A 16,595-nucleotide genomic window follows, 5' to 3' on the forward strand; every position below is an offset into this window, starting at 1 on the left:
TACATCTGAGTTTAAATTCAAATGTTCCATTATCAGTCTTTAAAATGCCCCCAAGTGGCAAATATTTATTTGCTGAACTATTCCAAAGATGGAGCCAACCCCCCCAAAAGCATCCTACTGCAGAGTCAACCACTCCAAGTCTATTGATGGGAAGAATTTTAATAATTAATAAAGCAATTAATATCTGAATCCTGCAGTATTAAAGTTTTAAGGGATCAACTTGACGTAAAATGCAATATAGCATGTGAGGTCTATATGACAAGATAGGAGTAAGTTTTTTGCAGCAAATGAAAAAAAATCCTTAGGTTAGTAGTCTTAAACTCATGCACTTAAAGCCTACTGTCATGCTTCTACTGAACATAAAGGCATGCTGAAGGTAAATAACTGTTGAAATGGATTTGGTTGGACCAGGAACATGTCTAAGCTTTACACAACAGACCCCTCAAAACAGGAGCTGGGGACCACAACCTTAGACAGTGGCTATTTTTTGCCTGCCCCTGAGGGCTGCTTTCATATAATCCTTTAAAGAAATGCTGCTATTGCCCGCAGTATAAAAGATATTTACGCTATCTGCAGGCAGGCTTTTTGTACACAGAGCCATGAAGACGGATCCTCCGTTTTTAGCAATATATCTGCTAGGTTCACTAGCTGGTCTATGATAAAGTTGGTCATGATAAATAAAACTGGTATTTCAACCAATGTCAGGGGAAGCCTGATTGTCTGTCTTCCTGAAATAGCCGACTTTTCTTTGTACAAACATCCTCAATCATCCAAGTTGATTAGAAAACAATCACAGTGCCTGGTTCTCACACACACATGCACACACAAAAAAAAAAACGCTTCAAAATTTCTGTAAATCCTAAAAGTAAACTGCTTCAGTTTGATTTGCACCTTATCCATGTGTTTGTGTTAAAAAATGTGTCACTTTAGAAAAACGTAGATCTAAAAAAAAACAAAAAAAAAAACTTTTTTAAATCTAAAAAAGAACTTCAAATTTATAATTACCAGAAAATACGTTTAAGAAAATATGCAAGTTTTCATGTATATAGAAAACTTACACAAGAATGAAAAGAACAGACTTCTCTGAAAACATTCATTATTAATCAGTGGATACCAAAAGTTTCTCTAAGGATAAAAATCAAGACATTAATGTGAAAATATTTTTTATGAAAAATGCTCTTCAACATTCACATAATTTGATGCAAAGGCAGTCAAGCATTGCCATGCTGAAAAAACCTCATCAGCTTCCCATCCCTTGACATTAAGCAATTAGCTACCTGTCAGTCTGATGACCACTCAAAAGGAACAAAGACCGGATGTGGCGAACTCAAGGCACCATAAAAGAGGCACAGTGAAACTCTCTAAGTGAGAGCCATTAAAATTATTTTTTTAAAATCTGCCTGACTGCTTAATTTTTGGGACAGGCTTACATTTTCTTCATATTTTAGCAATGTTTGTTCAAACACTTGATATCAATGCAACTCAAAGCAGTAGGATTATATAATGATTTTCTTACAAAAAGAAAGTGATGCAACGCCATCAAAATCATGCAGGTTACACATGTATGTAAAAGTGAGGGAGATTTGTCCCGATTTTGTCATACAGTCAGTCACACACGTAAAACCAGATAATCTGTATGTAAAATGACAACATACAACATATAAGCTAACAAGGTCATCGAAGCACCTGATAAGAAACAAATCTGCAAAATTTAAGAGGCACATTTTTTACAAAAACTGAAAAGCACATTTGTTTTCTAAAATAATAATAATAATAATAATAATAATAAAAAACATTATTTTACAAAATGGAGCAACAAAGAAAGTTAAACAGATGAAGGGGTTGATAAATCTCTAGGTAATATTGCAGGGGTCATGCAAGTAGTTTGAAAACAGGAAATTTGATTAAAAATAAAAAGCACTTTGAAGTCAACCGAGGAACACCAGACCACTGGGGAAGGCTGCTGGTACACTCAGTAATCTCAGCACTGTCAACATTGTGTCTGACACAGGCAAGGATGGAAACATCATGTCCTGCAGTGAAAAATGTGTTCATTATTATTTTAAGAAAAAAAAAAGAGGTTGAGATTTATGTGCTAAAGTAGTTTATTGTTGGACTTTTGAATGAATTTTTAAAAACAATTTTGTGTTCTGTTGTCACTGAATGCACATATTTTGTGCACCAAAAACAATATACGCACTATAAAATATGGAAAGGGTGCATCATTTAGCCTTTATACATAAAAAAGTAAATTCTTATACTGCATCTCAAAGTGTCAGGGCAATAAAACAATGCGTTTGTTTCAAAAAACTAAAATTAAATACAGTTGAAAAAAAAAAGAGTGATTTGAACTATGATTAACTGCATTCATATTAGCAAGAGGAACAGTTAGAAACAGCTTAGAACTGTCATCTATGTAATAATTTTTATAATGCTCAAAATAAAAACTTGCAGTAAATGTTGGTCGTTTATCTCTTAATGAGCTGTGGCAGAGATGGAGTAGCTGTGGCTACGGATTCCACTTCGTAATATTTTCTAAATGAAAATATTATGGGGATAACAAAAAGTGAATCAGTCCAGAAAAAAAAAGACAAATGTTTGTAAAATTAATATGCAGTTTTATATCTTAATCATTATTAAATTTTGACTACTGTTCAAATAGAAGAGCATTTGTATGCATCCATGATTTAACATTCTTATCTTTGTGGGGTCGTCAAGGGGCGAGAGGCAGGGTACAGGTCGCCGCCTGCAGGCGCCAGTCCATCACGGCGGCGTCTGTATGCAAATCTAATTTAATTGGTAACAAACTGAATATCGTTTTTTTTGTTTAAATGTGTCGCACATTTAGCAAGTAGTATGAATACATGCAACAGAAGTCATGGTGTTTGGAAACAGTCTCCTCATTTTATCGTAATTCACTTTTGGGAGTTGAGGTAGATTCTACTTTTCAGTCCTCCAGCAATGATTCCCCATATATCTTACATAAAGTACTCCTGTCAACTAAAGGATAAACTGTATTAAGGCTGAGAAATTATGGAAGAAAAGTGAGATGGAAACTGAATGGAGCTGCATTTTTAAGGAACTTATTGCTTGTTCTTAAGAGCAAAAAGTTCCACAGGTGCTTACTTTCCTAATTTCAGAACAGAAATGGGGAAAATGCAAATTGCAGTTTGACGTAAACTTCTTTTGCGCATTATTACTACACATTCTCAGTGCCTCAGCATGTTGAGAAGAACCGGTTACATTTTGCCAGAACTCCATTTCATACATATCAAGTGTGTTCTTCGTCTACCTGTGTGACCAAGGGCTCCAGAAGCCGCTCCACAGTCAAGGTGCGGATTTCAAGACTCTTTGGGTCCCATTTCAATAGAATAGGGGAAGTGGCAGTCGTCATGGTCTCTGTTGGGATTAGATGGACAGAAATAGTTAGGGAAAAAAGCTGCCAATTCATAATACATTTTAGTTTTAAGTGGTTTACAGGCAATATGATAACATTTGTAAATTTACAAGTGTTGAGCTGTGTAGATTGGCACTCAGAAAACCAGTACGCACTTTTGACCCAATTTCAAACAGTTGATGATACTAACTTATGATTTTTTTTTTTTTTTAAATTGACAATTTAAAAACCAAATTCACAGCATGTGAACACTTATTGGTGAATACAAAAAACTGTCTCCACCAACAAGAGGTTGCACAAAAACATTTGTGATAAACATTTGTAAAACAAAAACATTCATCCCAAATAAACTGCGAGGAATTAATGAGGCATACACACACACACACACACACACACACACACACACCAGTCTTTGAAAGCACAGCACATTGAGGTTATTATGACAATTCCAGAACACCATTAAAATAGATTAAAATGTTATTTTTGTAGGTCCACAAGGATATTTCAAACAGAAAAGCAATTCCTTAATGTAAAAGGTTAAATCAGTGCCTTCAGTACAGAGCAGACTATAGAAAATTACTTTGAATCATCAGTTATCAAAACAGAAACGAAGCAAGCTACAAGATGACACAAAATCCCCTGGAAAAACAAAAAGTTAACCGTGAAGTCCTGAAATGACGACAAAATCAAGTAAAACTGCATACATATGTTCCTCTAAATCCACTGGCACCATTTGCACGCACAGAAATATTTGGCTGTGGCAGACTTAGGTTGGCTCGTCTGCATGTGACACTGGTGGCTGCTTTTGTAAAGCTGCATTGTGATGTGAATCACTTTCATTGAAGCAACATTTGGGGGTAGGAGGGTCAAGTGACACTCAGCAAATCCTGATTCTATTCATCGACCAAGCCAGGAGGACAACAGCAAAGCACACATAAATGGTTGACCAGTTCCCGTACTGTTAGGAACCGCAATCACATTTCAAGGTCAATTCTTGCATGACAATACGACTTTCTACAAAATTTTAATTACCTAAGTTGTTAAGTTTAGCTTGGACTGGAGGAATAAGATGTTACTCTTTGTAAACATTTTGAGCCAGTTGCTATTCAGCAGAGTTTTTGGCCTACATTTGTTCACAGTCTGAGCAGCATTTTGATTACTTAAAACTTTGTTGGTAAAAAAAAAAAATACAGAGTTGCTGCGGGTCTGGAAAGTGAGATCGTTCACTGAAAACAGTACAGAAAAACAGAGAAAAGGGAGGGGAGTGCGGGGGGATCTACACACTTATCTGAGTACCATGCCAAAAAAAAAACAATTTTCTGTGAAAGCAAAACTAGAAATGGTTTCAACCAAGCAGCATTTCAGAAATCAGCTTCTTAGCTTGTCAGAGCCTTTTCTTCCACACTGATGTTTGAAAATAATTCAAATTTAGCAAATGTTATATAAGTTTACTCCAGAGGCTAAACAGCTGGCATGTGGCGTGCGGTGTGTGTCAGCAGAAGGCAGCGTTGCATTGGGCCAGCTGGGACTGACCGAGTGTACTGCCAATGTAAGTGAGGCAAAAGGGATAATAAAATGTGAATAACTATGACATATCTGGGGCAGGGGCTGCTTATGCTACTCACAGCAGTTTAGGGTGGAAGTATAGTAGGAAATCTGATAACTTTGATCAGATTGCCATCCATACCTTAAGGAGTTCACAGCAGAGCACCGTCTTGAATATTTTCATGAGGTAAGAAAATGTGTAAAAGGAATCAAAACCAATGTAACATTTTATTTATTTATTTTTTTTTAGTAACATTCAGACAAGTTTTAAGTTACACAGTTTCCACATTTTATTTTATTATTTTTGCTTTGCTCCTTCTCAGGAGTGACTACAATAAGCTGTGTGAGTTGAGGTGTGGATTACAAAAGGTCAGCAGTGGTACAGTCTGCTGCCATAAATTAAGCCAAGCAGTTTAATGGCTATTACTTTTGCCTCAGTGCACTTATGGCCTTTGCTTAAACCAAGTTAACTGACCGCCAGATGCAGTGCCATTAACAACGCAAAACAAAAAAAAAGCATCACTCTCTCTTACTCCTTAAAAAGCATACATAATTCAAAGTGAATATTGGGGCAGGTAATAGGACAAGTAAATATAAAGATGTTATATTCGTCTAATTTATCTTATTTACGTGTGCTGAAGTGCTGACATTTTATTTCAGCTGAAATAAATCTGAAATTAAATTTTAGTTCATCAGCAGCATTTTTGCTATCATGTCTGTAAATTTACAAAATGTAAGGATTAAAAAAATTGGACATTGGAGCATGGATCTGATGAAACATTGCATGGTAATCCTGAATTCTAAGAAAAAAATGTAAATACATACAAAACAATACATGTTAACATCAAAAGATCTGACCAAAAACACTTCTGGTTGTTTCTTTAATGCATTAATCTCCCATATATCATTAATGTCACCTAATCTGCAACATGCAATCTGCTTCAAATAGTCTAAACACAGACATGCCCAGCAGTAACATAAGTTACTTGACGACTACACAAAACTGATAAATCTGTAGTAAGCAATCTTTTTTTTATTTATTTATTTTTACACACAAGGAGATTTTGTAAGTTTCACTAAGTGCTGCTATTCAGCTATTTGTTTTAGAACTGCAAAGCAGACCTTTTAATGTCCAATTCATCACTAGCCTGCAGATATTGTGCCTGCTGAGTTTGGCATAGAAAGCTCATCAAAGTGTGGTTGTGTTGTTAATTAGCTTTCTTGTTTTGTGTGTTGGCCTCAAAAAGTACTTCAGTTGCCTCAGTTCATTTATCATGTCTGCCTATTCAAGACAAAATATACTGAGTGTTCACGTTTTCTGGTACAGGAATAATTGATGAAGAAAGCTGGAACCAAAGATAGTCAAACCAAAAGGTAAGACACCAGTGTACGCAATGCAATAAGCAGACTTGTTAATGATAAGGGAAACATGCACATAAGAAATAACGTTTTGCAAAGTGCAAGAATTGCCTACAAAAATTTATATTTAGATTAACTTTTCAAGGAAAACACACACACACACACAGATGGAAGAGTGGAGATTGTTACTGTATAACATGTGTCACCCTTATTTTTTTTCCCCAGTTATTCCCCGCAATCCAAGGCTACTTACAAGTCCATATAAAAGCTTAGAGTATGGATACAGATTGGGAAGGGACGATGTAGGCTTAAAATATTAAGACAATTATTTATATTTATTGAAACTTTCATGGAAACAACACAAAAATAGTAAAAGTGATCACTTCTCTCTGGCCTAGAACCCCCCACACACACATACATATGTAATTCAGTATGCACAATATTGCACAAGACTGCTTGGATTAAATGCATTGACTTTCAATGCCTTTTATACCCATATCTGTTACTGATGTAAGTACTGGGTTAATTAAAAATAAATAATTGCAAATGTTCTCAATTGTAACTTGATTTATTCAGTTTCTCATGCCAATTTGGTGTCCTGAGTCAGTCATTTTGCCAAGTCATATTTTCTTCCAATGACGTAATGTAAGCATTATGCCATTACATTCCTATGCAATCCTGATTGATTCTCATTTCACTTCAGTGCTAAGCTGGACACGGGCCCTGTGTCACATATATTACATTCCGTCACTGCTGACTGGATGACATATTTCATTATGAAGGTGCAAGGTTGGCAACAATGTCAGAGTTGTCATAATGGGACATGAAACAAGTTTGCCACATGCTGCTTTCCTAAGTAAGTTGGTTCATTTGTCAGGTGATGCAGGGTCTCCTGAATGTTTTTTGTTGTTTTTTATTGACCATTAAACAATATTAGGTTCTGTTCTGCTTGTGTCAGCTCTTCTAAAAGCTAAAGCTGATGACATGGCAGAGAGACAACTGCGAGCGGATGCGAAGCGATTGTCTCATTTGGCCAGGTGTTTACCCCGTGCAGTTTGTCGATTTGCAATAATCGTTTGTCGGTGCTCGATCACTATGTGCTTCACTGCCACACGGGTCAAAACATAAGAGTAATTTTATAAATTAAAAAATAAAAATAAAAAAATCTTTGCTGAGTCAAGCTCTTTTGCGAAAATAATTGGTGATAAAAAAGTAAGGTTGTTTCTTAAAATCAATTTTGGCTTGTGTTCATGCACAACACAAAGCAACATGGAGCTGTTGCTTCTGTGTTGCNCTGTGTTGCAACAAAAGCAACAGTAGTCCTATGTACTCACTTAATGAATCACCTGGTCATGTTTATTTAGTGTGTAGTGGCATTTTTAAATCCCTGGTGGCATATTAAACTACATTAGACTTCATGATGTCACAAGGCTTGGTGTATATGACACAATGGTTTATCCTATTCCCAAGACTCGTTTTTCCACTGTTACTAAAGTATCTACAAAACAGATGGTTATTCAAGCTCCAGCTTCACAGTGTTATAAACCATCCATCCATCCATCCATCCATTTTCTGTACACCCTTTCCCCTAGTGGGGTCGGGAGGGGTGCTGGAGCTCATCTCCAGCGAATGTTTCGGGCGAGAGGCGGGGTACACCCTGGACAGGTCGCCAGTCTGTCGCAGGCATTATAAGCCAAATATGTTTTATAATGTTGTCAGTCAGTTTCCTTAAAACTGAATGACTGGTTTCCAGGCCTCTCAGGTCTTATGGATCTGGTCTGCCCTGCATCCCCACAAACATACAGAAGCAGCATTCAGTTTTTATGCAGCTCACTTCTGGAACAAACTTCCAGAAAACTGAAAACAGATGAATTGCCATGTAGCCCTCAAAAATCAGATTTTTCCATTTGAAAAATAGAAACATTTTTCAAAAACAGAAATCTTTAAAATGTATTTTATACACTAAGCATGAAATTATTTTTAACAGTTACATTTGCTCTTAAGATAAACATAATGGCAGCAAAACATTTAAACAAGAAATTACTAGTATACTGTAATAACAAATGTATAAAAAATACTAAAACATTAACTGCTGGTTCTAGTACAGGTAATTTTTTTTTCTTTTTAGCCATGCAGTATAAACTGCTTATTGCATGAACCAAACCATGGTTCTTCTTTTTCTCTGCATATCCAACTAGCTTTGTTAGTACAATCCCTGTCATTTGCTATAATATGAAAGTGTCCACACTGACCCAAATTCACAGCAGAGTTAAACACACATCCTTGCATGGAGCAGGGGGGCATCTCTAAAAGCAGATGTCAAACCCTAGTGTGACAGCAATCACTGCTCTCTAGAGCCAAATTGTGAGAGTCTAATAAAAAATCTGCTAAAAGTAAAGCATGAAAACTGAAATTAACAAAGCAGCCAATATGCTTTGGGAACTGGTATTCCAGTAATGCAATGTACTGCTATTCTCGGAAGAGCTATATTGAAATGCATGAAATATGCAAGACTCAATTGACATGGCAGTTGGATTAACTGCCATTGCCATTGTATTTTTCTTAATTTCATGGTGACCACCAAATTTGGAAAACATAAAAATATACCCGTTCTATATTTGCAATAATGTCTTGTTGTTTTGCATGTTCTAGAGGTGAAGTATTGCCACTTGTTAAACCAAAATCAATGCTGAATTAAATGAATATGTTCTATTTTACTTCATGTGAGAATGCCTAACAATGTCACTATTAGACCAGAGTTTGGGTTGTTGTGTGTCATCACTCTAAATCTGCATATCAAGTGTAAAGCCTCTCAATATGCTTGTATTTTAAAGCTTGAGTGTTTTTACTTGTCTAAATCACACCACAGTTCAGTTAATGTTTAGTGTTTGGGATTAATTTGCAACAGAGGTCTCCTATAAATAGGTCAGTTGTGAGTGCTCATCTCTAATCCTACATCATATGGGATTTGTTTATGACTTTGGTACAATGAAATGAAGTAACTAAGAAAAACTATTCCAATCCAATATCAAACTGCATTCAGCTGCTTTGAGTGACACTAAGTATTAAATACAACTTTTATCATTGTATATCTTGCAAGATATAATCAAAAGATCATTCCGTTGACATGGTAACTCATGAGTATCTGCCTCATTACATGCAGGGCTTTTCAAAAAGTATGATCAAGAATGATCAAATTTATGCCTATGATATCTTCATTTCATTTAAAAATGTAGATATAGTCTAAGTGATCAAACTAACAATCACATTCTTTTAGAAACTAACAAATTAAAATTTGTTCTGAAAGTGAAGCACCGTTTAGCTTTTGAAATGGGGACCAATACAAATTAAGAGGAAAAACACTTTGTGGGTTCATGTCGCCATTACTTTTACAGGCGTGTCCTTTTCCCACACAATGAGACAAGAGATTAGCAGATAGTGACATTAAAATTTAGTTTACAAAGTTCCAGTAAAGGACATTTCATTTGGTTTATAAGACCAGGACGCAGAAACGGTTTCATGAAAATGGGTCATAGGAGCTTAACCTTGTGAAACTTTTAGGTTCTTGCTACAGGGATGAATGTTCCACATTATTTGCAAAAAGGATTAAAATCTTGTAAGCCACGGCTTAATCTAAGCCAAACTTTTTACATGCGGTTTTGCACCAAAAAGGCTAGTTACTCCAAAGAATAGCGTCTCAAATTGTGCAGTAAATCACATTTGGTGGTCTCTCAAATTATTTAAAGTGTAGCTTTTTGCAAAAGACCTTTAGTTCTGTTATTTAGTGTTTAGTGTTTTATTTTCTTACACTGAAGGAAAATTTCAATGTTCTCCACACTTAATCTGCTTCAAAGGCAAAAGCTAAAAATATGGCAACAAAACAAAAAAAAATTACTAAAGTATCTTCCCACTAGGAGTGGTACTTTCATGAAAATCAAAAAACAAAAAAAAGGATACATGCACAGTTAATCGCTTAATAATAGAAACTGCACAAACTGCTGGCCCAAACCTAACCTACTGTGATCATTACCAGCTTGACTGGTGATCCGCAGACCACAGAATTTGTCCAGTCTTTAAACACACCATTGTTCCACAGCTATTTGTCAGTGAAATAAGCACATCTTAAGTTCGGAAATTTCTTGTGTGTAAAATAAGAGTTTGAGTTCTCCATTTACTACTCGCTCTCCTTTTTCCTTTTGACCTTTCAACCTCTGTGTATTTTTGAAGATGCAGGATTTGGAAATGTTGGGACCCTTTGGAAAATGTTGATGTAGACAAAACAGATTTTAGTAGTCCTTGTTGTTAAAAGTTAAATTTGATATTGGTAGGTAAAATCCTCGCACAAATAACTGGAAATCATCTACAAAAGTCTGAGGATGCTTTTCTAATATTTATATTTTACTACCTTACAAGAATCAAAAATCGTCATCGTCTCAAACAACACCTATCCGTGCAACACAAATAAAATCCAAACTGAACTGAGACGTTGCTTGCTTGAGAAAGTGATTCTGATCTTATTTGTCGCCTCAGTGTGATTATCTTAATAAAAGCCTGGAACTAACTGCCTCAAATCCAAACAAAAAGCTGATAAAAGGTGATTTTTTTTTTTAAGAGGTCGTCTGCTTAATCTCACCCACTACAAGCTGTTACAGCAAGCAGCAGCTGTATCATCTTGATTTACTTCAACGGTTAGCATTCAAATTTTCCAAGGTAAAAGAGAAGTCAGGCTGTTGCCTAACAACAGAAGTTAATTTACCAAGACAAGACACACAATGTGTCGAGGAGGAGCTGGTCAATCCTGAGAGACGTAAAAGCCTGAGAGAAGCGAGACTTCTGAAACACAAAAGTTACATCAAAAAGAGTAAAGTAGGGTAACACCATTTACACAAATTATATTTAAAGACACATACTGACATCATCTGGCAGACATACAAAACTTTTCTAACTTTTCTACTGAGCTGTAAGAAATGATCTTTAATAACTTCCCACTGCCAACATGGTTGATTGATCCTGAATAGCTGAAAAAAAGAAAACATAATGGAAGTGAAGGAGGGTGATGTGATTGTGAATTACTAACGGTTCTTATTATTGAACTGTGACTGCTCTCTAAATGCCTCACACATACAACACAAAGGTAACTAAACCCAACCGTATTAGATTTATTAGATGTAGTTAGATTTGCCATGACATTATAAAATCAAATTTACAACAATTATGGTAAAAAGGTCACATTTTAACACTTAAAAATAATAGATTGTGTGCAATCATAAATGATTAATGATGGTGTTCCTAGAATATACTCCAAGTTACTTCAACCCAAAACTTTTAAACTTTATTAAAGTACTCTATCCTTTCCAAGAATAATGCTAACTTTATGACAACATTTCTGACACAATTGTAAGATTATTAAGTTAAAGAACTAAGATTTTTCTTATTTGTAACTATACTCATCAATAGGGAAACCAACCAGGACAAGAAGCAATTTTGTAGGAGTTTGTAGCATTTAGGGTAGCTAGGAAACTATCCTTAAAACTGCTGCTGAGCTGTTGATGAGTTCAGAGAGATGAGCATGTACTACAAAGAGGAATAAAGTTAAACACAAACAGCCTTTCTGTATAGACCAATTTAACTAGAGCACAGGTTGTGCTCTGTAAAACTGTCCTCCACATAGCCATGATAAAGTGAATGTGAATGTATAAATATCATATTATGCAGTGAACAACCATCTGTCATGGGGAATAATAGTAGCATTTACTTTAGGCAGATTATTTAATACAAGAACACAATGTAAAATTGAAACAGAACAGTAGAAGATGCATGGTTGAGGTCACAAACAGCACCCACTGAACCAAGAGTAAATATGTCTTGCAAACTGGATAATTCCATGAATTTTTAAACTGAATTTTAAACATATTTTTTGATTTTTCAAAGATAGTTTTATTTTCTTGTCTTAGAACTATCTTTGAAAAAGTTACAAACAAAATCTTAAAATACCAGGGACACACTTGCTTGTCTTAGAAAGATTGACTGATAAAAAATTGATAGCTGATGTTCTTTTTTTTTGCCTTCTTTCTTTCCTTCCTTCCTGTCTGTCTGAGCATAAACATTGGTCACAGATTCTACCCTTTCATGAATTTTCCAAATGAATTCACATGAATAAATCAAGCCAAAGAATTGGTGAAGCGTAGCAGAATGTATATACATCTATAAAAAAAAAGGCTGGCCTTCCAAAGCCCATAAAAAGTTTATCTGATTTCTTTTAGGTTCGACATTACAGAAAGCTGTTTTGAGATGAATGCTTCAGCAGAAAGCCTAATCAGCCATGACTACAACTCTCAAAACCAATTGACCAGAATAAATACACTATAGACAAGATTTGTGAAAACAACTAAATTCATAGCATAGCAGATTAGCATAACGAAATCAAAGTGTTTTTGATCCTGGAACAGGATTGCTTGGTCTCACATATATAAGGTCATCTTCACATTCACTCTGCTCTTAAACTCTTTCCACATAGCCTTCTTTGGCTAAAAGCTAAGTTTTCACAGCATTCTGAAGTACAATAAAAATGTAACTATAAGAAGAAGATCCATGTTTGACTTTTGATCAAACAATTCAACCGGAAACTCCAAAAAGGACAACATACATTCAGACTCTTTACATCAGTAATATGTTTAGCAGCACTTGTTCTTCAATGAAGAATAAAAAGCTTTAGAAGGTAAATGGGTAGAAAATTCATTGCATAACAAGTGAGTTGTTCAAATCTCAAATCAGCAACCATCAACCAGAAGCAGCTTTTTAATAAGACCAAGTTATATGTTTTTATTTTTTATTCAATTGTTATATCAAACCAGCATTCTCTCATGTTACATATTGCATGTTTCCTCATATCATGCATCCCTAAGAAGGATGACAGACATGGGTAACTGAGGCTGGATGGATGAATTGATTGTTCCTTCTAGTCGGTCATAATGTTGTAGAAAGTAACAGTTGGTAGAAAGACATTAATGTTCATGGACCTTTCAATGGGTACTGTGGGTGCAGTTCTGGTGTTTGGAAAATGCATACAATAAGAATTTGAAGAGAGTAAGCTCATTCATTCTTGCTTCCCCATGCTGCTGCTGACAGTATATTTTAAAGCACTACTGGCTCATCTACTTAATTGTTCATCATTATACAATACATTTTTTGTCTTTCAACAATCAAGTGTGGGTATATAGATGGAATAAAAACCCAGTTAATTAAGCATATTCCCATATCACATGCCATTCAGTGGAATGACAACACTATTACAACATATTATATCATGTTAAAAACATACAGCAAGTACAATCTTTACCACACCGACTCAGTGTATCCTGTCAAGACAATGCAGTTTAATTGTGTCGGTGTTCCCTTTATTGCCTCATCTCCTACAAACTATAAGGCACATGTGCACAAGTGAGTAAAAAGTAGAGGCCAACGGCACAAGCAATCCTGTTCCAGTTGGAGGGGAAACCATGGCTACCTCAGAGCCATGCTTCTATTTAACAACAGGAGGGTTTATGGTAGTCTGTCAATAACACTCGCTCTCCCAGGAGACAGGAAACACAAAACACTCCTGGCTGTCATTGATTGCATAGTCTCGCTCATAAATTGTGTCCTTTCCTTGAAACTGACAGAAAGAAACGGACCGTCTACCTCAAATCACATGCAGTAGCTGATTCAGAACATTTAGATGATTGCATAAAGATGACCGTCAGATCTTGCAATAACAGCATACCGGCTGAACTGTGTCTTCAAAACGATGATTTTCTTCAATGAAGGACAAATTGTCTTGTAACTGTTAGCACTGTGTCTGAGAGAGCAATTTTCTTTTCATTTTAATTTGAGAATGGCTACTTTTCAATCTCATTTTAAAGCATAAGGTACAAACAGATGCCAAAAATCTAACAAACATTAGCAAGATATGTTTGGAGGTTTAGCAATCGGTAACACTTCTGTGTAACAACAGAATTCAGCACTTACAATGTACAGTAAAAGTATATGCATATATATTGTATTCTAAACAGTGAATCAAAAAGTACTGTATAAATTAAGGTCTCAGGCAGATGGTTAGACAGTGATAAACATATGCAACTATTTCCCAAAGGGCGGGAGAGAGTCTGTCCAAGCTTGGCAGCCGGAAAGCACAGCTTCTCCCTTGTCTGCCTCCCATCATTATCTGGTAAAGGACATATTCTGCGATGCACAAATTGTTAACTAAAATAAATATCAAGGCAGTTTCAAGAAACTCCTGAAAACCCGTTTTCATTTCTGCTTACTTGTCGAGTTTGATACTCTGATTAAGACACTGTTGTATTAAGGTAGGTTTTTAAAATTTTGGATTTTAAATATTTTTAGATTGTTTTTATTGAAAAAGAGTTAGCTCTTATTTTACTGTCGTAGTGATATGTTTCTTAGTTTTTTCCATTTAAGTTAGTCAGCATTTTAGTCTTTGAAATGGGCTTTATGATAAAACAGACAGTCATGTTGACAAATGGCGTTGACGAATATTAAAATGCTTCTTCAATCTAATTAAGCCACTTTGAAAACGGTAAAATGCTCAGAGTTCAAATTAAATCATTTGCCCAGTGACCGGAATAGGTCAATTTTCAGCTTGATAGGGGACCAGCCAGTCGGAAAAGAAATAATTTGATCCTTTTCAGATTGGTGACGCCACTATGGCTAAGTGCCACCAGGTCACGCTAACAACACTATTAATGTGGATACTGTAACTGAGGTAAGAAGCTAAATATTAGACTAGAAATAAACTGTTTAAAAATACAAGCAGATTAAGCACAAAGATGAAATAAGCCATTTCACAGGTAAATTAATTTCTAGGACATGTCAGAACATGCTAAGTAAATAAATAAATAATTATTTTATTTTAAGTGTTACAGCTACTAGATGTGGTTAGTCAGCACGACGTACACCACTGTTCATCCACCTGGTCACAATGAGTTTCTCTCACAGCCCAATTTACTTAGTTTGCCATTTTAAAACCCCTGAAACTGCTTTCCGAGCATTCAGTAGTTTCTTCATCATTTCAACTAGTAGTACGTTTTGCAAAAAAAAAAAAAGAGAGAGATTTTTTTTTTTTTTTATCTTGTCTATGTTTCTGTTCTTGGTTTTCCTGTGGATCCTCACACATTCTTTCAGTAATACACAAGGACACTAGTTTTAGTAATGCAAGTATTTGCTAAAATGAGATGCTAAAGACAGTTTAGAAAATCTGATCAGTATACATTTTGTTGTTGTTTTAAATTAGTAAGTCTTTTACAAAATGCTATTCTCAAACATCTGGCATGATGTCTTTGCTTTTAATGTAAACAAGTCCTTGTGCCAAAATGATTAGAGAGAAATATTCGAAAGCCGTATAGCAAGTTTGTTTTGTTTTGGCTTTTTGTGTTGAACCTAAAAACAAGGTTTGTTGTGAAGTCTCGTTGTATAATTGAATTAAAGTCTCATCCATCGATTGTTGAGAAGGGTACAAATTTTCAAATTTATTCTTTGTAAAAAAAAATAATAATAATAATAATAAAATACTTATTTTATGCTCATTCATTACCTTTAGTGAAATGCCTGTATCATTTTCAGTCAGAAACAAACTTTCTGGTTGGATGAATAAAACAAATCTAAAGTCTGACAAGTCTATGGATGATTTTAAGCATAATACTTAAAAAAAATGTGTCAACTGTAGTTTGTTCACTTATGTTGAATAGAATAACCACCATAGCGAGCAACAGAGAAGAAGACAAGCAGAAAGAGACACAGACACGCAGCGACAGAGAGGGTGTGCATGCCTTTCTGACCATCATGAGCTCAGATGCTAAATTGAGCTTTGCAACCTCTACAAGCCCATGGGATCCTGGATCTCCAGTTACACTGAAGGGAATGTGGCAGACTACACTGGGTCTGACTTCTACTGTAACTGTACTGTACAATCGGTGAGTCCACAACGCTGACTGCACTGAAGTGATTTAAATAAGTTTATTACACTGAAAGAGAATTTTGAACTGCTGAAGAACATGCAGCTCCGCAGAAATTATAATTTGCGCTATAACATATACGGGAGGCAAAAAAAATATTACACTGGAACTTTATGTGAATACTTAAATCCACTCGTAATACACATGTCAAAGCTCGCAGCTTTCTTCATCGTGTTGTTTGTCCGTGCTAAAAGCGCTCATTGAGACTCGGCTCTAAAGTAAGGGTGAGGCATGTAGCACCACTTTGCTACTTCGAATCCTCGACTCAAGGAAGATGACACAAT

The 16,595-nt window shown here is 35.5% G+C and overlaps 1 protein-coding gene across 5 annotated transcripts in view; it reads right to left on the reverse strand.

Annotated features, from left to right (window-relative positions):
• LOC103137937 (catenin alpha-2-like) overlaps window positions 1–16,595 on the reverse strand; it is an 84,839-nt gene that overhangs the window by 16,329 nt on the left and 51,915 nt on the right. For 4 of the 5 annotated variants that reach the window (XM_016671405.1, XM_016671403.1, XM_016671402.1 and 1 more), the window contains one exon: window positions 3,293–3,399. In XM_016671405.1, coding sequence (XP_016526891.1) covers window positions 3,293–3,394 — 102 coding nt within the window. In that variant the 5' untranslated portion in view covers window positions 3,395–3,399. Of the gene's footprint in view, window positions 1–3,292; window positions 3,400–4,101; window positions 4,186–16,595 lie in introns of those variants that run through there. The other variant, XM_016671404.1, reaches the window with a different exon arrangement.

This window comes from Poecilia formosa, unplaced genomic scaffold, assembly GCF_000485575.1.
Source record: "Poecilia formosa unplaced genomic scaffold, Poecilia_formosa-5.1.2 Scaffold44, whole genome shotgun sequence".
Taxonomy (NCBI): Eukaryota; Metazoa; Chordata; class Actinopteri; order Cyprinodontiformes; family Poeciliidae; genus Poecilia; species Poecilia formosa.